This window comes from Ornithodoros turicata, chromosome 9 (assembly GCF_037126465.1).
Source record: "Ornithodoros turicata isolate Travis chromosome 9, ASM3712646v1, whole genome shotgun sequence".
Classification (NCBI taxonomy): Eukaryota; Metazoa; Arthropoda; class Arachnida; order Ixodida; family Argasidae; genus Ornithodoros; species Ornithodoros turicata.
Window position 1 is genome coordinate 44,727,139 of NC_088209.1, and position 24,165 is coordinate 44,751,303.

Here is a 24,165-nt window from a genome sequence, read left to right on the forward strand (position 1 = left end):
ACACATTGGTCATGATTTTCTTGGCGTTACGCCAATGAGTTTGCGGGTGAATAATTTCTGTAGAAAGGCCGCAAATGTAATTTGCGGAGGAAGCAGCTGTTCTAATCAGTTAATTGGCGGACGGAGCACGCATGCTACATTGTCGAGTGAATCTACCACAGCTCAGTTGCACTCGTAATTTATTTGATACATGCATTGTTTTCCTAGCCCTTTATTGAACACCCTCTGACAAACCACCATCTCTCGAGATTCCCTGTTTTCGTCCCACAAGTCAAATTTGAAAAGCATACGCTCAACAAAAACGACTTTTTTTTCTCTCTCTCTCCTGCCAGGTCGTCGCAGCGGACGCTTTCTATGGTAATTCATGAATTTGAATATGTTAATATGCTGAATACTCTTCGTCGTCTGCCAACATCGTTCTGAAATACATGAGTCGCCTAGTGCGAAATATCTTTTTTGTTTCTTAGTCGAGCGACGGCCAAGTGTTGAGCGAGCTATGTAAGTTTATTGGTTTCTTCACGGGATTTCTCACGTTGAAAGCGAGGCGAAAAAGGGCGGTATGTCCATTTGCAGAACGTCAACAGCAGATGTTAACAATGTGTGGTTCCGGCCAATTCGTGAGATGGGATCCCACTGGCTTTCATAATGTCTTGTTTTCCGACACAATTTCGCGCGGTACGCGGTTGTGTCAGAGCAGAAGCAGAACTCGTTACAAACACGCCTCAAATCCACTCAGCTAATTAGATACGCGGCACACGATCCTTCTTGAACGATCACTCAATCACATGACAAAACGAATAGTGAGAAATTCCGCACATTATTCGCGTCCATGGACGCACAGTTAGAAATACTGCGTTCACGCAGTTATTCGGAGCTCTAAAAAGGTGACACGAATTACTGAAGACACTCTCGTGAAGCTTACTTACAGTCAGTGATAGTCAAACTACCTCAAAACTGTACTTAAAGGAATGCACCAGGTGCATGGAGTCACTTGTGCTTGAAGTACAGCACAAGGCACCATATTGCAAAGTATTCAAAGTAGTGTCTTTTAACTGCATCATATGAGCATACTACCTCCAGGAACCGTCACGCAAAATACTTCGCTTGGGAGACGCGAATTTACTGGCAAAATTGCTTCGCATAAGAGCACGCAGCAACGACGACGTCGCCCAGCACCTTCTCGCGTCTCACGACGACAAGCGGCAAAGCGTTCTTCATGGGCTGCCGAGAATCATGTGATGGCGAGAGCAACCAGTTACGGGACGGGCGGCTCTCAATGTATTGCTCCGTAGACGTAAGCGGGTGCTGGGCGAACGAAATGCATCCTGGACAGGTCCTGGTCGCGCGTCACAGCAAACGTCAAGGCACACTTGACCTTAAAGATGGCGGCGCCCGTAATCGGTGGCCAAACCGTTTGTAAACAATGCCGTTGTTGTTTCTGCGCGACGTTTTGGATGCCTTTAGATCACGGTAATTATTTTTATTCGGTAATCTGGCAGTAAAACGCGCAGTTTTACACATAAGGCCTCGTACTGTTGACGAGTTCCAAAGATGTAATGACGACCGCGTGTTAAAAGACACACTGAGCTGATGCGATGCACTTAAACTAACGAGAAACTAACGGAGACATGTTGGTAAGCGGCAAACAACATGTAAACAACGTCACAAGACCCCAAAATGACGTTTTCTATGGACCAGGACAAGATGGCAGTTTTGCCGCTTGAGGGTAGTTAAAATTAGAGCTGAGCGCGGGTATACCCGCGGGTACCAGCAGTTAACCGCACCTCGTCACGATTTGCGGGTAGGAATTCGCGATCGCTGCGGGTAGCGGGTAAAATGCGGGTGTACCCGCTCTCCATGGCCAACAAAATGATCCCTCTCTGTCACACGCGAGCTCAGCAGTGCCCTATGTCGTTGGTAGGGTTGTCAATCGGGATATCCCGGGATCCCGGCCAATTTTTCACGTCCCTTAGTCCCGGGATTTCTTCCGGAAAATCCCAGGATTTTCGTGAGAGCAAATATGAATGAAAAATCAAACACCTGCAAGCCATCAGGCACAGACTCACCCCTTAGTAAGAAAATAGCGCTTTTTATGACTGGAGGGTAGAGGACTGCTCCCTAAGCGTATAGGTACAGATATTTGCTGACTGTCGTTACTTCTAGCGCAGAAGCTGAACGGACCTTCAGTTTGGCAGCCAGTATTTTCACAAAAGTTCTCTCCGAAGTGAGTGACACAACCTTCGATGCTCTGTGCTTCCTCAGGCCATGTGTCATTCATTGTACAATGTGATAAGCACGCGACGGTGTTGTAAACTATTTAGTGTTTCGTTTCTTTCTATTCGTCTTTTTTGTTGCTGCTACACAGTGGAATGTTATACAGTTTGAAGAAATTATTAAGTAATATTTCCTGAAATAGTATAATTTCCTGAAACATCAAGTGTTGCGGAACTCGCCTTTTCACGCGCAACAGTGAAATACACATGAATAGAAAAGGAGTGGCATTGTCATAGCAGAAAAAAACTAAAATGTAAGAATTTCGTCGGCACTATTTTACCAATGTGGTTACACTGCGAATTTTCGAGGGCTTTCCTTCAGGAAAAAGTAGAATTGGCAAAGCGCACATCAACTGCGTATACAACACGCCGATATAGTCACTTGAGGTAAATGAACTTGGTTAGATAATGCCGGGTTAGATAATTCTGACCCGCGTAGGATTATATTTGGAAGTACCATCTGAACTTGTCACAATCCCGAAATCCCGTCCCGGGATCCCGGGATTGAGAGCAAAAAATTCCGAAATCCCAGGACTGCAAAAATGGCTGGGGATTCACAACCCTAATCGTTGGCCGTATAAATCCATGTGCCAGACTCCAGCAGGCAAGTGCTGGCGGGCGAGTTCCATTATTAATGCAGACATATATGGCTCTCCGTTGAATTGCAGTTTTACTGGCATACGATTGAAGATGGCCGATACACGTAGCCAACACCCAGAATTTCCATTGTTTTAAAATAAAAAAATTCACTTCCTGCTGCGGGTCCCAATGCGGGTATGCGGGCATACAGACTGCAGGTGCGGGTCGCCCAGATTAAAATTCTTGCGGGTCACACACACGCGGGTACTGTGCGGGTCCAAGTTTGCTTACCCACACTCACCTCTAGTTATAACAATGGCGGGTTTGTGTCACCCCCGTGCTACATACACAACACGCCGTGATTATTGCCTTGCGAGGACTTAGTGCCTCGCTGTCTCCGAAGAGAGAGTGATGGTTGCTTCCGATTGCGCGAGCTGGTGCGTCAGTGGGTGAGACATGCCGTTGAGCGTCGCACAAGTACACTTGTAGTTCGTGATACCTGCCCTGACTGCTGCTCCACACAATAGGCTGAAAGATTTCCAATTCGAACGTGTGGGCACTTTGAACGTTTGGACGCTGGGGTAAGAATGATCTGGCAGCCGTGTATTCGCAGCCGCCAACGGATTTCTATTCTTGAATGACATTACCACCATGTATCGCTTCAGCGTCGAGCTCCTTCGAGAAGAGATGGAAGCTCTCCATTTGGACAGTGCCGGTCCAAAGGATGACCTGATACAACGTCTGATAGTGGACATCGACACGCAGGGTGAAGCGTCCTCACCGATCGCGAACCGCCTGTGCCGGGCATGCAATTGGACCCCGTTATAGCGCAAAATCTCGAAGCGTTACTGGAACATTCACCACGCCCCAGGACAACATTAACTGACATTAACTGCATTGCTGGACCTGTCGTCGTCAATACTCCATTTTGAGGACTCAGGAAAGCAGAATGTTAAAATGTGGTTGGGGGACATTCACCGCGTACAACTTGTGGCTTGGGAGGACGCCGCAACAGGCCTGATATCACCCAGAAATCTCAAGGGTGCAGCTCGTAACTGGCACCTCTCATTCGGAAGTCAGTGTGACACTTGGAGGAGCTGCAGTGCAGCACTTCAAGAAGCATTTTCGTCATATTTGGCACTTATCTCACATAGGAAGTCGGTCAGTCGCTTCATCAGCACGGCTTCGAAAATCGCGGCTCACTGAAAGATGATCGGTTACCTTAAGTGATGAACAGAAAGTCGGCTACCTGCTTCAAGGCGTAGGGGCCCAGCACATATCTGTGACCTTGGCTGTCAACAGACCACAAGCAGTCAATGACTTCGTTAGCCGCGTTCACGTGAATACGACACAAGCGTATCGAATCGAGTCGAAACCAGAGAGAAGACGACCTTACGACGCCACCGCTTACATGGATGCACATCGATACCAGACAGATGATGGTTCCACGCCGTGTCGTATCGGAAAATTAGAGGTGCACTACCGCAAACACTGCCGTTTCCGGTGTCCCGCTACCTTCGCACCAAACGTCGAAACGTAGCATCTACGTACCATTTTCAAGCTTGCTTCAGAATGAACTCTGCTCTACGGATGCAAGTCCTGCTCCTTCTGTCATTGTAGACTAACCTACATATACAAAACGGAGCGTGACTGGCAACTCCCTAATATCACAATTTTGTCATCCCGACTAGGAGCAGCAGACGACGCAACTAGCCTGCAGACGAAGGCCCCTTCCCATAATTCTCACTTGTTCCCCCAATCCACATCGTCTCTTTACATTCACCATCTGTATGCGAAACCCACCGTATCGATCCACCTCTGTTTAGCGGATTGAACACGATACGCTCTTCTAGCGAATTGACCCATTTACATTCGACTCGACAACTGGATACGATACGCTAGTGCCGTATCCATTTGCGGCTATTGAAACTTGCCGCTCAGTGTAGTGAGAAGTGCGCTCCGCATAGCAACGCAGTTCATCGCTTACTTCTACACAACATAAATCTACGGTAAACGTGTCTCGGTCAAACTGGCCCTCCTTCCTGCCCAAGCACACAGCCTCCGGCCATGATCAAGAGCACCAACACGTTCCCCGTCCTCGCATAGCTGTTTTGCCAGCTGACCAGCCTGAAGCAAGGTATCAAGATATGGCGCCCCAGCATACCGCAGCAGTCAGGATCTATCTCAAGTTGTTTGCCACAAGTGCAAGAGCATGGGCCGTCTAGCATCCAAGTGTCCGTCTCGTGGAAGCCGCTCTTCACAGCCTCCATCCGTAACGAACACAAGCCCGTCGGCAACAATACAGCCTTGGTTGCACAGCACACCAGCGCATTTGATAGGATTCCATCTATAGTGCGCTTTCTTTACAGCCGCAGTCACTGGAATAGGTGAACGTGAAGCCTTCCCAGGCTCAGGCTCAAAAATCACTGTGATCTCCAGGTCTATTGTTCCCGCTCACATGGTAAACTTGCACTATGCCCTCTCCGGCAATTGTTGGAGGCACCACACTGCAACAACACAAGACAGTCATGTGGACTATATTTGGATATCCTGTGGATAATACATTTTGTCCGCTCATGTCCTGCTCCAAGTGAGAGAAACTAGGAGTCCGCAAGGATGTCCGACGGATATCTACAGAGAGAATAAACGGACCACAGAGCGATGTTTTATGGAAATTGCTATCCATTCTAGTTGCTTTGGGCGTTTATGTGAAAGGCGTTTATTCAAGTATTTCTTTATTTATGTGGTTACCTCAAGTGCCCACAAGGCCATTACATAAAACTTGGAAATAAATCTGAGCAGTAGTGTAGGAGAATGGGGGGGGGGGGGGAACCAAAAATACCCCTGTATTATTCTAGAATTATACTTAGCATGGGTTGTTGGCAAATGTGTATGATTAATAGTCACCACGGGCACTAAATCAGTTTCAGTCCCTATTGCTTCTGTTGCGACTGAACTTACTTGACGGGTGGTATTCTAATGCATCTAATATTTTCGCAGGAATTCTCTAATCGACCAGATACTTTTGTGAAAGCCATTGTGAGACAACTATGCCAACTCATACTGAATGTTGCTAGGACCAAGAAGTAACGAAATTTGGTGTAATTGTTTGAGAAATCTTGCTTGAACCCTAACGTGGCGGGGCACGGCAAGCACGAGCTAGTGTGTGCACACGAGTGTGCTGTGTTTGGCATTTTACCATGGACATCCATATTGGACGTTATACGGATATCTGAGGGATATGAATCAGACGTACGATATCCGATCATTGAAGTTAAGACATTATTTGTATATCCAGAATATATTCGGTGTTTTTGGGGACTGTACTCCCGACAGGTACTGCCATCCGCTCAATCACGTTGTTGTTGCTACCCTTGGAATACAACGTTCTCCCCTTCGTTCATGGCGAAATCGGTTTGGACAGCACATGCTCGCCTCATTGTCGAGTCGCCAAAACCCGTTCAGCTCCAGCATGCCGTTACGGGAATGACCTTCGTTACAACTCAGACGTTTGCGCCCGAGATGGCCAACGCAGTTATCTTGCCCACTTCAACTTCGCAAGACAAGATCACATTGCATCACCAGACTGTCTACAAAAGGAGCCCTCGCTGACTCCAAACCAGCCTCTTTGGCAAATTCTATATCAGGAAGCTCCACCCTTGTCCTCGCATGTTGACAGCGTCCAGCCTTCCACCGGCTTTCAACTACTGCTTGTTCATCCAGGTATCGCACGGCACGGAGGTGACCTTGGACACTTTACGGGTACACAACCTCGTACCGACCTCATACCTAATACCTTGCCGCACAGCCGCAGCCCTTAGATACACGCCAGAAGACAGAAAATTCATAGAAACACAGATGACGCTTTTTGTCCAGCGCATTGTACGACCAGCATCGGGACCGTGAGAATTCCCCGCTGTTATGGCATCTCGTCATCCGCTGTTATGGCATCTGTTATGGCGACAAGAAACGACTTAGCGTCAGTTAGTTACTCGTCATCCGCTGTTATGGCATCTGTTATGGCGACAAGAAACGACTTAGCGTCAGTTAGGCACCACTCAATTAACGAACTCGATATAGTGCACCCGCTTGCCATCATAGACGACGTTATTCAGGACGTTGCAGGCTGTGCACCACTATACACCACAAATGCGCGGCAGGTCAGCAATCGCCCTCAAGACTATGGAGAGACTGCCTTTATTACCCACCACGGAACTTACATGTAAACACTCATGCCGTTCGGTCTGAAGAACATACCCGATCTGAGATCAGTCATGTAATTAAAACTGACAGGTCTGCTATAGAGCACTGCACGGGCCTAAATTTACCAGTCCGACACGTCCCATACCGTACAACGAACCCAGGGAGGGCTTCCTCTCACATATATTACGTGATTAAAAGCTCATACCCGCAGCTATATCTGTGTACGAAAAAGCGGTCCTGCCGCTCTCCTGGCCATTCAGTTCTGCCAGCAACCATTCCCGCTAGATTTCTGCAATTCTGAGTCTTCCTGGCAATCCTCTCTCTATGCAGATGGCGTTGATAAAAGTGGTCGCAAAATCTATCGTTTTGGTGTGAGACGGCAATAGACGATGCAGTGGCCGGTTGCGGCTGCCCAGTGATCGCTGTGGGATCACTGCTGTTGTCCGCAATGCCAGAGAGGTCTATGTTCGAAGATGGATTGGGCGTTCGAAAGTCTAGTCACCAGAATGTGGGAGCTAACCACAGTGAGCACCGACCTCAGTTGATGCAATTGAAGCTCTGTTTATTGCAGCCCAAAGAGTGCGCGAGCCAAAAAGGAAAAGCATCGTCGACTCTACAGGCCTATCACAGGGATACCCGTTCTAGTTTCTGGACTACCTTCCCCAACGTGGTTGCACCCAGTAAATGGGGGTGAGGTAATACTACTGGATGGCCTGTAATATATAATAAGGAACGGCATTTTGACCTGTGATTGGCCTCAGCTTCCACCTCAAAAAGTGGGTGGAGCTTCAGGTATATACAGGTCCCATTAATGACCAGACTTTCCTTTAATACACGACACTGGTTACTTTGATCAGCATAGTTGGCCTTACATTAAAGGGATACTTCGGAACGATCGGTGAAAAAATTGCTGCACATCGTAGTTGGTGTATAACATCCACAGTGTACCCGCCATCAACTTTGTTTCTTTGTCGTGTGACGAATCATGCCTCAAATAAACGAGCAATCAAACCGAAACAAGAATACGGAGAGGAGTACCAAAAACTTTCCCTTCCGAAAGCCAACGCGTTACCTCACGCTGCATGGAGCAGACAAGTTGTATACCATGCCGATCGTAGTCGCTGCGCTACATTCCCGGAAATGAAACAATAGATGAAGATTGGGGATCAGATCACTCAGATGCGGATGGAAAGAAACAAGGGTCACCTGCTTCCCTGAGAGTCAGAAAACAACGCAGGAATGGTATGACTAATGCACGGTGAAGTTGGCCGAGCAGAGAAAGGAAGAAGTACTTCCATCGACTTTCGCTGGGAGCCGGACTTTTTCAACTTTCGAAAGTCGTTTTTATGATTCCACATTCGTTTTCCAGTGCGATGTTTCACAACTGTGTTCGTGTAAATGATTGTGGGAATACCGGAAGCTTGAAATCCATTTTGTTTCGAAGTCTCACACTTCTGTTTACTTACCACTTGGAAGGGCAACACTTCCGTGAAGGTCAACTTGAAGCACGGTCTTCCACTGTTTGCATATTTCTCCCACTATTTGCTCCATCTATTTGATTTTCACTCATGGAGGGTAAGGCAGGGCAAGATGAGACACGGGGCGAGACGTGACATTTCTTGCTCGACGTCGCCTGTCCCGGGAACGCGTCACTCGATGTGCTTGAAACTTTACTCATAGGTGGCTCCACATGTTCGCTTATTTTCACATGAGAATTGTCCGGATTGTTGTGTCCGTTGAAGAGAGAAAAATCTTTCGTCTGCCCGGAATGTAAACACCCGCCAAAAAGTGCGATTTTCTGGAGTCCTTTTTCTTGACATCTGCGCAGCAGCGTTCCGCAGGCTTATTCTGTCAATGCGAGTTCACATCCCATTTTTTTATTCGCGTAATTCTGCGCAGTTGCTGGTCCACTTCGCCAGCTTCATACCGGCCGCTCGAAGTATCGGTCGTGCCTGATGGTATAGCGTTAGCGCCTCTTCAACAGTATCCAACCCGACAACTAGGTCGTCGACGAAAAAGTGTGACGCAAGTAGAGAAGCAGTCGGAGTATACGTTGTCTCTACGGACTGTAAGTGATGACGTATGGTGGCTGCTAACAGAAATGGGCTCGACTTGGCACCGAAAGGGACATGCGTCATCCTCCGAGTCTCAACTGATGGTAAAGGTTCGCCGTTCTTTGAAGTCGTCGAGTACCAAAGGAAGCGTAACGAATCTCTGTCAGCCTCTTCCAACAGGATCTGCAGAAACGCCTTTTCAACGTCCGCTGTTACAGCAATTCGAAAGCCTCGAAATTGTAGCAGGAGTTCCAGGACGTCAGGGTTTAAGTTTGGCCCAGCATGAAGCGTTTCGTTGAGCGAGAGACAACCGGGAGCCTTTGATGAGGCATCGAACACTGTCCGAACCTTCGTTGTCTCTCGGTCCCTACGAATGACTGCATGATGAGGTATGTAGTACAGTGGGCCTGAAATAACTACAGGGTCAGCCACTCGCTCGGCATGATCGTTCTTCAGATACTGTCGTATCGTTGAGTCGTTCTCATCCATAACTGCTTGGTCGGAGAGCAATTTCTTCGTTATCCTTTGGAGTCTCTGTACGGCTAGGGCCTTGTTGTCACCCAGTAAGGAGCTTGTGCTCGGATCCCATGGGAGCCGCACAACATATCGACCGCCGCAAAGCTTGTCAGCCGCACGAAATTCTTGGAGAACAGTGCCATCTGTATCGTTGGATTGCTGCTGATCAGTAATGCCGAGGTGTTCTAGCTCCCTAAAGGCTTGCAGCTGCGGACCAATGTGTCGGTCCGGTTCCTCTGTTTGCACACCAATCCTTATCACTTCTACCTCATTCGCGGGTCCGAAGCGAAAAGCGCCCTGCACCGTCCACCCGAACAAAGTTTCTACTGCTACCAGGTCTTTCGACAATCTCACGGTGTTTCCGGTGACGACCTTCCAGTAGTGATCGGATCCAATTAGAACCGAGATGACGCTGGAAGGGGCCGAAGGCTGATCTGCTAACTGGAGCTCCATTCTCTTGAGTTGGCTGGATATGTTTTAGGGAACGAATGGAAGTCCATCAAAAGTGATGTGCTCGTACTCGATGGCGTTGATTACCACACTGTGAGTAGAAGATTGGCTGTGCAGTGTGGCACTGGACGCTGTTGTACTTTGTGCGGCAGGCGGTTTTGTTGCCCAAGGTGTGGATGTGGTCCTTGAAGCCTACCGAGTGACATCCGACGGCCAGTGAAACATCGCGCCGAACGAAGCTTCGCTGGCTTCCTCCATCCAGCAAAACGCAGACTAATTGCTTGAGGTCGTTTAAGCCCTCGAGCCAGAAGGTGGCTGTCTGTAGCAGAACCTCGGAGCCGCAGTAAGACTTGAACGCCAAGTTGTCCGATGAAGATGACACCGAAGTGATGACGTCATCTGCAGTCGCGGGTGCGGCTGTAGTAGGCTGCTGGGTGGCTCGGACTTTGATGTTTGCGGACACAGCTGTGTGAGGTGACTCCTGTTACATCGCTGGCATCTCAGCTCCCAGCAAATCGGCAATTTCTGGACAGGTGTGACCCTTTACCAGAAAGGAAACAACAGCGTTCACGACGTAAAATATTCCGGACCCCATCCTCGCTGAGAGATGCGGCACAACCTCCAACGGGTGGGCTCTGGATTGGCACAGTTGGCAAGGAAGCTCTGCTACTGCAGCAGTCAGGGACGAAGCAGAAGGCGGTGGGATGCGTCTGTCTCTGCTGTTCCTAGAGCTTCCCAGAGCGTTATCCTTCAGGGAGTCCATATCTCGACGTGCTCGTTCACGGCAGACTATTTCAGTTTCGATGAAGTCCAGGAGCGTCGAAAGCACGTCAGCAGTAGCACCAGTAGCATCCTGCCCTTTTGACTTGTATTACTCGAGCTCTAGCTGTCTGGGAATCTTGCGCAACAGCACCCGGTGAATAGCGACAGCGTACTGCGCAGTTTGCACTCCCAAACTCTGGAGGTTCCGAATGGTAATGGATACCGCGTCGTGCAGAGTTCGCAGCCCCGCCACGTCAACTATAGACTTGGGACCTTTGATGTCGAAAAGCGAGTCTAGATGCTGGCTGATCAGAAGGTCATCCATTCCAAATCGCTTCTTTAGCATGTCGACTGCTGTTGAATAATTGGCGTCGGTGATCGCCAACCCTGCGATGACTCGAGCCGCCGGTCCTGTGAGAAGAGACATCAGGTACTTGAGCTTCATGACAGCAGAAAGTCGGGGATTGTCGTGTATGCTCGCACGAAACTGGTCCCAAAATCCTTGCCACATGGAGACATCACCATTGAAGCTATCGATCCTTAGCTTCGGCAAACTTGCTCCTTCACCCGATACATTCGGGGTGTGCAAGGAGTTGGCGGTGTCGCCCGATGACTGCGGCTGTGGAGGAGTACTGGATGCGCTCGACGGTAAAGCAGGAGATTGCAACACGATTGAGGCCAGAGCGCTTCTGACAAGAACGGTAGTTTCTGTTATGGGCTCAAGATATGTCGCAGTCGTCACATTCGGCTTCCAGTAAATCCTCAGGGATGACAGCCTGGATCTCGCGGTTGAGTTCCAACAGAGCTTTACCTTCCAGAAAGCTATATTTAAAATTGAGTTGATCAACTTTGAGCGGCGTCGCAGCCAAAATAGTCTTGATGTCGGAGATGGTGCGAGTAACGCTGATCTCGCGGACTTCCGTTGCTTCTTGAGACGCTCCAAGCTTTCCATAGCTGTCAACCGAGGCTGTAGCACCCTGTAGCTCCTCTCTTCTGAGCAGTATGTTGACCGAGAAGTTCCCGGGTTTCGGCACCAATGTTAAATAAGAAAGAGGAGACGTGCGTAAGGGTGGAGCGCCTAGAGTTTAATGACAAGGGAAAACAATGGCAGCCACGAAGGCGGCAGAATGACTACACCGCGAGCCCATGAGATGCGGGCCAGAACCCTCAACTTCTATGTATTGTCCACTAGAATGTCCGGAGGTTGTCAAGGTGAACTCAAGGCCGTTAGCTTTGGTGAGCTGCTTAGAAGAGAAAGGGACATTTCACCCGCGCACGATAGATGGCATCGTCCGCTAAAATGCGCCTGCAGTGCGCGGCTACCGTGGCGCGGAAACAAGATGGCCCATGCTCGCTCTATGAACTCAGTCTTGATACTCTGAAGCGAAGCTTATTTAGTGACTCTAGGGGAGATTTCGCTCTCCTACTCAATGACGGATCCCAGTGAGACAAGCTGCAGCTCGCGAGGGAACCGGTTGCGGGAACATCGCGGTGACCTCGAGGAGCAATATACAGCACTGAAAACGTAGTGCGCACTTTTTATGTACGGTTTATTTATTTATTTATTTTGGTACCCTCAGGGCATAAGCTTTACAGAGGGGAGTGGGACGAGAAACTAAAGGAGAAACGACAGGGCACATACAAGGCAATTTCAATCATAACAAATGCAAAAAAAAAAACAAAAAAAAAACATGCAGACAAGGTGGCCTAACAAAACTAATCACTGACAGTGTAATGAATTGCTGCTCATTTTCTGAAGAGTGTAATGTCAGTTACTGATGATAATGATGATTGCAGTTGGTTCCACTGAAGCGATGTTCTGGCTATTATCGACGCGACGCGATATGTAATTAGGTGGGAGAATGAGCGATGCCTCCAACGAAGGGTTGTGGTGATAGATTTTATGAAAGAGGTTCAGGCGACTCAATTTACGGCGCACAGACAGAGGTGGGATATGGAGGCTACTTTTCATTGATGATACACTAGCGGTGCGATTGTAATTGCCGAGAATGAAACGTGCTGATCGATTCTGAACAGCTTCAATGGCGTGAACGAGCGATTCTTGATAAGGGTCCCAGATAGCTGCCCCATATTCGAGTTTTGGTCTAATGAGTGTTTTGTACAGTGTTAACTTTAGATGAAGATGTACTAGATAAAAATTACGTTTGATGTAACCCAGAGTGCGATTGGCACTACTGATAATGTGCTCAATATGCGTGCGCCAAGATAAGTCCGATATTATGTGAACGCCTAAATATTTATACGATGAAACGTGTTCAAGTATGGTGTTGTTGATGCTGTACTCTGAATAGTTTGAGGTTTTGCGGCAAACTCTAAGGTGTCTGCATTTATTAATATTGAGCTCCATACGCCATGTGTTACACCAATCAAGGACGTGATCTAAATCAGATTGAAGAACGCTGGCGTCGTCACTCTTCGTGATTTCACGATATAGCACGCAGTCATCAGCGAACAGTTTTAAGTTTGAACGAAGGCTGTTGGGTAAATCCTTAATGTATATGAGAAAAAGAAGTGGACCCATCACCGAACCCTGGGGAACACCGGAACGGACTGAGATTAGATCGGAGTCGTAATTGTTAGCCGTTACATATTGGAACCGACCGCTCAAGAAAGACCGAATCCACTCCAGAACCTGGGGCTTAATATTGAGGGAGTTGAGCTTATGAAGCAGTAATTGGTGCGAAACTTTGATCTGATGATTTGAACTGACTACTTTGGTTGGACAAGCGGGAGTATGTTTAGAGTTGACCTCACTTCTCGATATTACAACAAAATTAATGTATACGCGTCCCGCATTCTATATGGGTGACGATGCGCGACGCCAAAGTGACGTGTCGCTATTGTTTCCAGGACGTCGCAGGGCGGGGCATGAAGGCGAAAGAGTGCAGTCGGGTCGGAGCCATTATTTACTTTCTTTTGCGACAACATTTTTTTAAAACCTTCACCGTCGGCAACGTATCACAATGCATTAAAAAAAAATGTGCGCCTCGTGTAACTGTTTATTGCCCTTTAATACACTATAAATTTAATGTAAGTTGGAAGCTGATAAGTCAACTATTAGATAGATTTATGCTTGTTCCTCAATGATTTCTTTGTCTCTATTGCCTAGGATTTTCCAGCAAATTTTCCTGTTTCCTAGGGTATTTCCAACAAAGCAGAAGCACACGTAAAACCGAGCAACCAGCGACACATCAGACTGGCGGTGCCTTGTTTGCGAAGGACAGTGCAGCAAAATAGCACCGGGTTCTGTGTGCTTTTATTGCACATCACGTGAGTGGTGAGCTCAGGGAGTTATGTAGGGGCCCACGGGCTTCACTTTGTCTGCTTGGATTGCAAAAAACTAATTTGTATATTTTATTACCCCGGCGTGTCTCATCTTGCCCCAGGCGGTGTCTCGTCCTGCCAGGAGGGTTCGGGCAAGATGCGACAATCTGCATTTTTTAATTTCTTGTTTTCTGTTTATTTTAGACCAGCTACGCCCGTCCTGCGTTTGCAGGTCAGAAGCTATAGATCCTTAAAAATGTGCCTATGGCTAGATTTTTTTTTTCAAAGTCATGAAAAACGAAAATTTCACGTTCAATTGCAAATTTGTCTGTCTTGTTGTCTGTCTCATCGAGCCCACCTTACCCTAATAATCCACGTGTGACGGGTACCGCAAATACTGCGTCATCATTGTACGCGCAATGTGACCCAAAAATGTCATAAACTTTGTAAACCATTGTACAGCCAAAAGCTGTGGTCCACCTGGAGACATTGAACACGGCCATCGCATCGGTTCCATGACGAGGTTCACGAGCTCTGTCAAGTATGAGTGCGAAGAGGGCTACGAACTGTTCGGTCGCGCCCACCGGTACTGCCAGTCCTCGGGGCAGTGGAGCGGCACACTGCCGGAGTGCAGACGTACGTCATAACTTTTTTTGTTGCACATCTTTTTATAGTGCAATTTTTAACGTTCTTATGAAGTAGGTGGCGGCCCCCAAACGAAATTGTAGAATTTGCAGTTGTTACACAATTGTCTTAGAAATGTTTATGCCACAGCGGTGCAATGCCCGAAACCCGAGGACCCGCTGAACGGGCGGGCGCTGCACAGTCACGTGACTTTCAACTCTATCGTCAAGTTCGAATGCCATCACGGGTTCAGGCTCAAGGGACCGTCTACGGCAAAGTGCAACTCTCAAAGGCGATGGGAAGGCCCAGCTACACATTGTGTTGGTAAGTAAACACAAAGTTATCTTGAAGAATACGTGATGAAGACGTGTCTGGGACTCAGGATAGTTTGTAATATGGTACTGTGAACCCACCCCCGTATCGGTCACGCAGTATGTACACACGGTACATGTGGGAACGCACCAGTTCCTCCGAAATGAGAACGAAGCTTCTGGCAGCAAGGTTGTGCCTCTTTTTCGTTATTCCTTCCTTTCCCTTAAAGCTCAGCTCCGCCGATTTTCGACTGCGACAGAATGGAGCCATGCTTGGGCTGTGCGTTCGTTTCCGCACAGGGAGCATACATGTGAAAAATTTTCACCCATTTGTTTGTAGTTTTTAAGAAAACAATTTTTTAAATTTTCCTGGCACGGCGGTCCTGTGGTCGGCAAACCCTGACCAATCCCGGCTTCGTCCTGGCTTAGCCGCGCTCGTGGCTTGGCTAACGCCAAATCGTCGATGCGATGGCGGAGATCTATGGGCGAAGGTGAATGTTTTGGGTGTGTTCCGTGATAATTGCTGTCGTTAATAGCCTCAAAGATAGTTTTGCCGGTCTTTTTAACAAGCCTTACAGGATGGCCTCGTCGTGCAACGACGGCCGTCGTGAGCGGACATTCTGTGCCCGCACTCTACTTCATGCTACCAACAAGACCTAACACCTAACGTGTGACGTACACTTACGCATTCTCAATAGCTTTGGCAGTGCACTATGCGCGGACTTGCTGCGCGTGCAGAAAGCACCACCAAAGCTATTGAGAACGAGAACGTGCTCGAAGACGAAGTATTCCTTATAAGAAACATGATAAAACGGTGCGGTGGTCCCCGATAGCTCGTGACAGCTGTTTCAGCACGATACAGCGGCCATGACGGAGTGTAAACACAAACTGGTTGCCAGGCAGAGCTGGCTAGGTGTGGCTATCCAATCCGCGCAGTTCCAAGTATGACGTCACAAGTGGAACCGCCGCCCGGTAGTTTTTCTCAAATTTCTCACGAAGGAGTATGAAAATTTGGAAAGCAATGTGCGTTTATGAATGAAGCTGGGACCACGGTTCTGAATATCACAACGTCTTCATACTTTCGGAACAGCAGCGGAGCTGCACTTTAAACTATACGCACACGGCTGAAGCAAACGGTCGCCTCCGCAGATCCGTCTGTGAAACCACTGTGTTCGGCATCAGCCAAGAGTGTAGTGGGAGGGCGACGCGCAGAGGAGGAAAATAACTCAAAAATATCGATAGTTTTCATGGACTTTCGGTAATCTTAGTCTTGCTTGATAGAGGTGCGTGCTTATGGAAGCTGAATATTTAGGCCAATTCCTAGCTGCCTGTCCGTGGGCCGCAATTCCTTTTTCTTTCTCTCTCTCTTTTTTTTTCTTTTTTGTTCCTGTGGCTGCATAACATCAGGTTGTGGCATGAGTTTTGCGTTTGCAAGTTGACACGTGCGACAAGAACGGACATATTTCTTTACTTTATTCCTTCGGTCCTGGCAAAGTGAAGCGCCGTTTAATTTTTCCATGCAGCCGGGGAAATCCACCATGTCCACCAGAGAGCGGGCTGTCATTATACAGGTTCGGTACTCTGGTTTGAAGTCATGGTGGGATATGGTATTTTCTATCTCTGAAATGCGGGGGGGGGGGGGGGGGGGTTCCGCTACTTCCCAAGTTCTGAGCTCGCAGACCTAGTGACCCTTACAGTCTTGATAATGCATAATGAGGGACTCCACAATCATTGTTGACGCTCCAGTATCCACCTCGCTACTAAACTTTTAGGTCGAGCCGTCTGTAACAAAGGGTCGTTATCTGTCACGAGGTGAAATTTTCCACCCTGGTGGCTTAAATGAGTGCAGAGGTCCAAAAAATTGTCATATTAAGACGTCTGATGAAAGTATGCGTGTCATTTTACCGAATAGCGCTAAAAGTTTTGATGTGTACAAATTGTTTCCCAGAAAAAAACAAAACACTTACATAAACATGGCTCCGCGCGTTCACCCTTAACTCGCCACTCCGGCTATAACGAGGAGGGGAACGTATGACACCGATGACGTTATAAGGAGAACTCGTTCTGGTTCGCCGGTCAGTGGGGTCAGCTCCTTGTCTCTTTGCCCCAGTAAACCAGTTTTGCGAGTTATCCCGGAGGACTGGGGATATAAGGAGCAGCTGAATCATTACCGAGCCAGGAGAAAAGCTTTTTCAGAACCCCGAACGGTCGAGTAGCAGACAACGGAGGAGCAGCAGACAACATTTCTCGAGACCAATCAGCGAGCGTTCTCCTTATAGCGTCGGCGGGAAGTTCCAGACAGATCGCAGGCTGGCACTGCTCTTCACCACCGTTGCGCACGGTCGCTTTTTGCGTCGTACTTTAAATTCAATTCCCGCGATAATTATGACTCTGTGGTGTGAATTACTTCGCATGGTGCATCGTACTGGCATACTTAACAGTTTTATAGGAAGGAAACAGGGTGTTAAAAATGACTTCTGTGCTACTTTAATCGCTTCATCGCCGTTGCGGTTGTTACGAGCTAACGGGTAGCGGGAAATTCAAAAGGGCGGGCGTGACACATTGCACGTGACGTATACCACAGCATTCACGTATCGCGCGAAGAGCGTCGTACACGTGTTTTATCACGTGCCCTTCTCGACGAGTGCCCCGCCCCTCTTTAGCTCGTAACGCGTGCAAGCGATTAAGCCCCTTGTTACAGATACCTTAGGGCCACGTGCACTGGTAGTGTTTCTTTTTCGGTGACAGAATATGGTTTATTGAAATTATACGAAGGGTATCCAAATACTCGTAGTCGCTGGTGAACTGGGGCAGAAAGATGACGCTGGTAAAGAACGAAAGCAGTTCCATCATACGAAGCGTCAGTGCACGGTAACATAAGGACATGGTCGGATAAAATCGCGGTAACTAAGTTGCTGTAAGCAGCTTCACACTATTGTGTCCAGACAAATGGTACATTGTCTTTCTGTGTCAGAAGAGTGAGGCATTGTTTCCTCCTTTGCGTAAGCGCGAAGTGTTCAGCAAAGCACACGAAAACGCGGAGTGAAGTTGTAAGCCTTTGGAAGTTGACGAATCCGCGTTACGGATTCAGCTTTTGTACTTTTCGTGTGCCCATTGAAAAGTCGTCCCAAGAAGGTAACCCGGTGGTCGTCATCACATCTTTGGAAGTCGTCAGCAGTACGATGCCTTATATGCAAAACTGAGCGTTTTACTGCGAGATCATAGGATAAAAATAATGATCGTGATCGAAAACGTCGGCCGCCAATCACGGGCGCCGCCATCTTTAAGGTCACGTGTGCCTTGACGTTTGTTGTGATGTGCAACGCAAGACCTGATCAGAGCGCATTGCGTTCGCCACGCATGCTTTTTCTACGGAGCAATACATTGGATGCCACCCCTGTGCTATTGTGACATCCAAGAATAATCATGACGACCTATGACGCAGAATATGTGGGGCTGGCTTGTACATGACCTGGAGCGAGGCGACACTCGGGAATGGGCTACAAGAACATAGATGTCGCACTTTCAACCCGTTAATCCAAGGAACAAGGTCAAAACTGTGTTAGTGCCCCTCGGCGCTGCTTATACAAAGAAGCATGGAAGAAGTGATATAGAAGGGCTGTTGGTTTGGGTGATATCAGTCATTGGTATCAGTTGTTAGCTTGAGCTGGTAGACCTGTTGCTCTGGGCCAGGTGGCGCGAGTGAGCACCCCAAACTATATGCAACACGCGGTAGTTTAGCAGACGACGCGGCACTTTCAAATACACTATCTCGAGATGTTCGCACTTTTCAAGAAGCACCGCTTTTTCGGTGGATTTCCTACAGGTTCTGTAGCTTTCCTCGGCACCATACCGTTTGAAACACCATGCAAAACCCGCTGATGAAACTACCTACTGTTGGGATCCGTGGCCGTTTGGGCCCGAAATGGCGCTGTGCAAACTTCACTGCAACAGCCCTATGGCATGATGGGGGATTGTCAGCTACAGTATTCCTTTCATAGCGTCATTTTTGTAGTCTCGCATTCAGTGTGATTAAAGCGTTGAAAGTGCGACGTTGATGTCTGTGTGGTCCCTTCCTGGGTGTCGCCTCGCTCAGAGTAACGATATGACTAAAGTGCGCACTTTTTCACAAGCGACCTCGGAACTCCAGGGGGACCCAGCTCTTGGTACACTCATGGCAGAGAGTATCACGTAACCTTGCGGTTTGTTTGAGCGGCATGAGAGGCTTCGGAGGGAAAGCTTCTCTGAGTTGTATTTTAAAAGTTGTAATAGTGAGGCATTTTCTTTTTCTATTTTGTCTGCTCCCCGATAGTTCTTCGATTGCCGCGACCATACTACTATCGATCGATGGTCTATAGATAGTTTTCTTACCATCGGTAGTACGATTCTCGTACTATGTTGTCTCGGAACTACGTATGTGACCGTGCTTTCACCTCACAAAAGAGGCGTAATTTTCCTGACAGCGAGCCTTCCTTATTTGTTCCTGCATAATACTTTCGCTGCAACTACGAGAATCCCTCAAAGTTTTGCTCACACGAAGAAAAGTGTGCACAAATCCGGGGACAATGAAACAAGAAGAACGAGTGGACATGCTATAAAGCGACTTTCCACTTTGCTTTACTGAGGTCCCTTTGGCTTTCTGCCAGGTTTTAGGTACACAATTATGTGGTTGTTTTCCTCAGAAATCGACTGTGGTCACCCGGGACACCTGCACAATGGCTACGTGGAGTTCAGAGTGTCTACCTTGAATGCGAAGGCAAGCTACCACTGTTTCGACGGCATGAAGTTTGTGGGAGACTCTAATACCAGCGTCTGTCTCGAGTCTGGCAACTGGTCACACCCGCTACCCAAATGCTTTGGTACGTCTTTTTTTCTTTCTCATGCGTGCTTGCACCAACTATGAACGAGCCTGTGCAAATGTGGCGGTAAAAAAAGAGGGTAGTCATAAACGTTATGAGTTAGTAGCAAACGATGAAAGCAGAGATGTCTAGCATTGGCATGACACGTCATACTTTATTGGTCAGACGACAAAACTTAAGGGCGTAAAGGGAACAGCAGTAAAAAGAGGCCGTAGCTGTCGGCCATGTGCAGCACCTGTAGTGGCGTCACATGCAATTCCCCTAGCGGAGAAGCGCGAATTTCCTCCTGGAATCGTAGCAGACGATTATGTGTGTGTCACTGCCATGCTGACCATAGCGCCCGCTGACATTGCGTGCATTAAATTTAAAGACGAGTTTATCTGCAGAAACAGCATGCAAATGGCTTCAACCTTTACAAAAATGAACAGATGAGTAACAGAACAGTGGTTCAACACGTGGCGTATACGATGAGAATGCCTTCGAAACGACATTTATTGTATATTGTTTCATGTATCACAAAAGCAGTGGGGAACGTATTTTTGCAGTGCAATAGGGCAAATACAACGTCGGCTTTCTGTTTTTCAAAAGACAAAACAAAAAAAGAAAAACGACAGGTTGGCTTGGCAAATTTTGGACATATATTGAGAAAAACGCGAATTAAATGCGATAAAAGCGCTCAGAAGTAACGGCAAAATTTTCCAGAGATAAAGAGCGTTGACCCAGACAGATTTATTTTTTCGATATGAAGTCAATTGCAATATAGCACGCGAAGGCCACTCATTAAGAGGGCACCAGCAAACTCCTAAGGCAATGTTCTAATTAACATGCAATAATTAACTTTTTAATTATAAAAGCTACGAAGTTGTCGTAATGAGAATGTCGGGTCCCTTCGGTCACGTGATATCGTAGCCGTTTTCAGAACAAAAATCCGTTCGATAGATCGTCCGTAAAAAATTCGTGAGGGAACACCATTTTTCTTTATTTTGTTCATTGCACATCTTCGGAGACGCGTCTTCCCTTCACCCCACATGTTACAGGGTGAAAGAGCACACTATCGCCTCTTGCGTCCTGGAAAAAGATCCACAGTATGCAACCCAAGATAAGGGCAGTTCCGATAGCGTCATCCGATAAATGTGCTGTGTTGTTTTGTTTCCGCAAGTTAAAGCTCATCTTCGACGCATGAGGCGGCACTGTGTTCCTTCACAACAACAGCGACACTTCACTTCAGCGACAACGCCAAAGCTTTCCACACGAGCAACAAGGAGATTAGAAAATCATGGGACGTAACACACGGTCATCAAAAAGAACACTGTTGAATGGAGAGTAGAGTGGCGGCACAACGTACCATATGCCCCATGCTGGGGCGGCTTCTACGAACGTTTAGTACGATCGGCGAAAGTCACTTTGAAGAAGACGATCGGCGCAAGATGTCTGAAGGCAGCCGAACTCAATACGATTCTCGGGTGTCGAAGCCCTTCTGAGTTCTCGTCCAACAACATCCGTGTATGAGGAGGAAGGTACGCACCCACTGTGTCCATCGGCATTCCTGACGGGAAAGCGATTGATAACGCTACCGAACAGCAAAGCTAACGATGTACCGGAGTACAATGGCAGCACTCTACAGAGAATGTGGCAGAAACGTGCCGATAATTTGAATACGTTCTGGAAAAGATGGTACGCCGAATATCTCACGGAGCTCCGGAACTTTCATAACAAAAGGAAGGAAGGACAACTCCACATGAACGACACTGTGATCGTTCGCGACAACCGAACAACGAGAGAAGAATGGTCGATGGGACAAATAATCCGAGGTCGTCCAGGCAAAGACGGAAAAACACGGGCTTTCGAGGTTCGCATGCCAAAGCAAACAACAGTGCAACGACATGGAGATCTGCTATATACACTCGAGGTGTAATGTACTGAACGTTTCTTCGGAAGGGGGGGGGGGGGGAGCAGACATTTCTTAAAGCAGACATGGAGACGCGATGGAACAGCGAGTACTACATGTTCCGCAGTATCCTTGATCAGTGGGATCACATATGTTCCCTCCTCCAAATCAAGAATGAGATGAATAGGACGGCCGACATGAATAGAAGCACTCTGCAATCGCTAACGGGCTTCCTTGCGCCGTTCAAGAAGGCCAGTGACGAGATGGAAGGCTCATCAAAACCAACACTACATCTTGTGCCGCCATGGCGACAGCGCCTTCTTGACCACCTGGAGCCAGGTACAGTTGAGAACGACTTCCTTCTATTCAACAAGCACCGGGCAACTGACTGCTTCCGGAAGAAGCTAGAAATTCATGTGATTCATAAAGTTGCCGCATTCCTTCTCCCGCGCCTGAAAAGCCTTCGTTCTCTTCTTGAAGAAGATGAAGTGGAAGCTATGCACAATGAAGTCAGGAAGTTCTGGCGAACCAAAGAAGCACAGCCCACCTTAACCATCAAAGAGCCTGAAGGAGAAGATATGCCGGGTCCGTCTCAAAAGCGGCGTCGACATCCCTACTCGCTATCGGACTTGACAGCCCCGATGCTGAGGATGATGCGCTGCAACACTTTCAGAGCCCGAAGTTCCTCCATGTTCATCCCACAACGTCATTACAATCATGTTAGACGGACATCCTGTTCTTGCTTTAATTGATACCGGCGCCACGTCATCTGTCATAACTCTGGACGTATGAAACGTCCTCAGTGGACAACATCCTACACACAATAATCTACGCAAATGATGACTGAAATAAGTTTCTGCACTCAGATAGTGCTGGTTGTACTCAAATCTGCTGACTCAAAGTTGAAAGCCGTCTGTACTTTATACCAATAAAGGTTATATCAATCCAACATGCTTCCGGCGGTCTTTAAGCGCCCTTCGAAACATGCGGATTTTGCGGATCGGATGCTGATGGTGCGTTTTGCTCAGCGGATCGGATGCGGATAACGTGTGCGGATGCGGTAACGAGTGCTCGGGTTGAATGCGGATGCCAAAAATCTCATCCGCGCAAGGCTCTACTCCAAACCATCAAAAAGTTAGCTCTTGCGAGAGTTGAGCTGAAATCAACTTTTTCATCGCTAATATTAGCACTACATTCGTGATGAGCAATCAGGAGGCCCTGCAGCGGTGACGTCGCCGAAGTCGTGGTGTTGTTTTGCTTCCGCATTTCACGGCACGGCGACCGCATTGGAACCAGCGAGTCTGTCATCTAAAATGTCCGGCAGTTTTTCTTATTCTTCTTCTTGATAAGGGGTTCAGTCAGTTGATCGAACTTGTTCGTCCAACGCTGTCAAATTCTGGAGTCGTCATGATGGGAGAGACCAGAAACGACAACTTCCGCTAAATTATTGTGCTGGCGCCGCTTTGCAAGTGTGAGCCGTCCGATAACAGTGGGCGCTGTTTTTTGCATGCTTTTTGTAGTGCTATGTTAGCGCGGTGTTATATGTCGGAACGTGCCTTTATGGTACCTACTGGGGTGGAGGAATGATGGGACGGGTTGTCACACGTATTGTGTATTTCTGTATCTACCTGATGCTGTGATAATGCGAGCCAGTGTTCCTATTTAAGCCGTGTATTTTGATAATAACTGCATTCGGAACATAGAAGCCGAGACGATCGCTACAGGTTCCCGAGGTTACTTTCACCGAAGAAGTACGTATTTTCCGCACAACGTATGTGGGGAGGTAAGCTCGAAATTGACATGTCACGAAAAAGTGCAACCAGAAAGAATTTAGAACGAGGTAGGGAGCAGGCTCACCAGGGCTACACCATCCACCTCGCATGGACGGCAGCATGAACATAATCTTATGTGGCGCCAGCAGCCGCCGGTAAGTCCGTACGTGGTCTTCAAGTGCTCACGATTCCAATGACGGCGCTTCACTATGGCAGTCACAACGACACGGCGATTCAAGCCTCATTAAAAAGCCTCCAGCAGTTCGTCGATGCACTCTAGGGCTATGTAGGCGAACGCCAAGGCTTTACATGATAAGCGTCACGAAATGCGGCGTGCTGCGGTTGCGCAAGGGCCAACCGTGCGTCCTGAACTGCAACAGCACGTCGGCGAGTGCAACTACTTGGAGCAAGACTAGGAAAAGCCTCTGGGTTCACTTGGAGAAGTCATACATTGGTTCCAACCGCTCCGCGTCAAAACGCGGCCCACCGTCGCCAGGCGTCGCTCGCACGATCAGACCCTCGTCGACCATCCAGTGCAAGCGAATGCAGTTCCCACTGTCTCCGGCATGCACAAGTTGCAAGGCGGCCA

General features: G+C 48.1%; 1 protein-coding gene across 5 annotated transcripts in view; it reads left to right on the forward strand.

Annotated features, from left to right (window-relative positions):
• LOC135369087 (sushi, von Willebrand factor type A, EGF and pentraxin domain-containing protein 1-like) overlaps positions 1–24,165 on the forward strand; it is a 189,071-nt gene that overhangs the window by 86,345 nt on the left and 78,561 nt on the right. For 4 of the 5 annotated variants that reach the window (XM_064602745.1, XM_064602746.1, XM_064602747.1 and 1 more), the window contains exons 7-9: positions 14,585–14,758; positions 14,897–15,070; positions 19,740–19,916. In XM_064602745.1, coding sequence (XP_064458815.1) covers positions 14,585–14,758; positions 14,897–15,070; positions 19,740–19,916 — 525 coding nt within the window. Of the gene's footprint in view, positions 1–14,067; positions 14,129–14,584; positions 14,759–14,896; positions 15,071–19,739; positions 19,917–24,165 lie in introns of those variants that run through there. The other variant, XM_064602749.1, reaches the window with a different exon arrangement.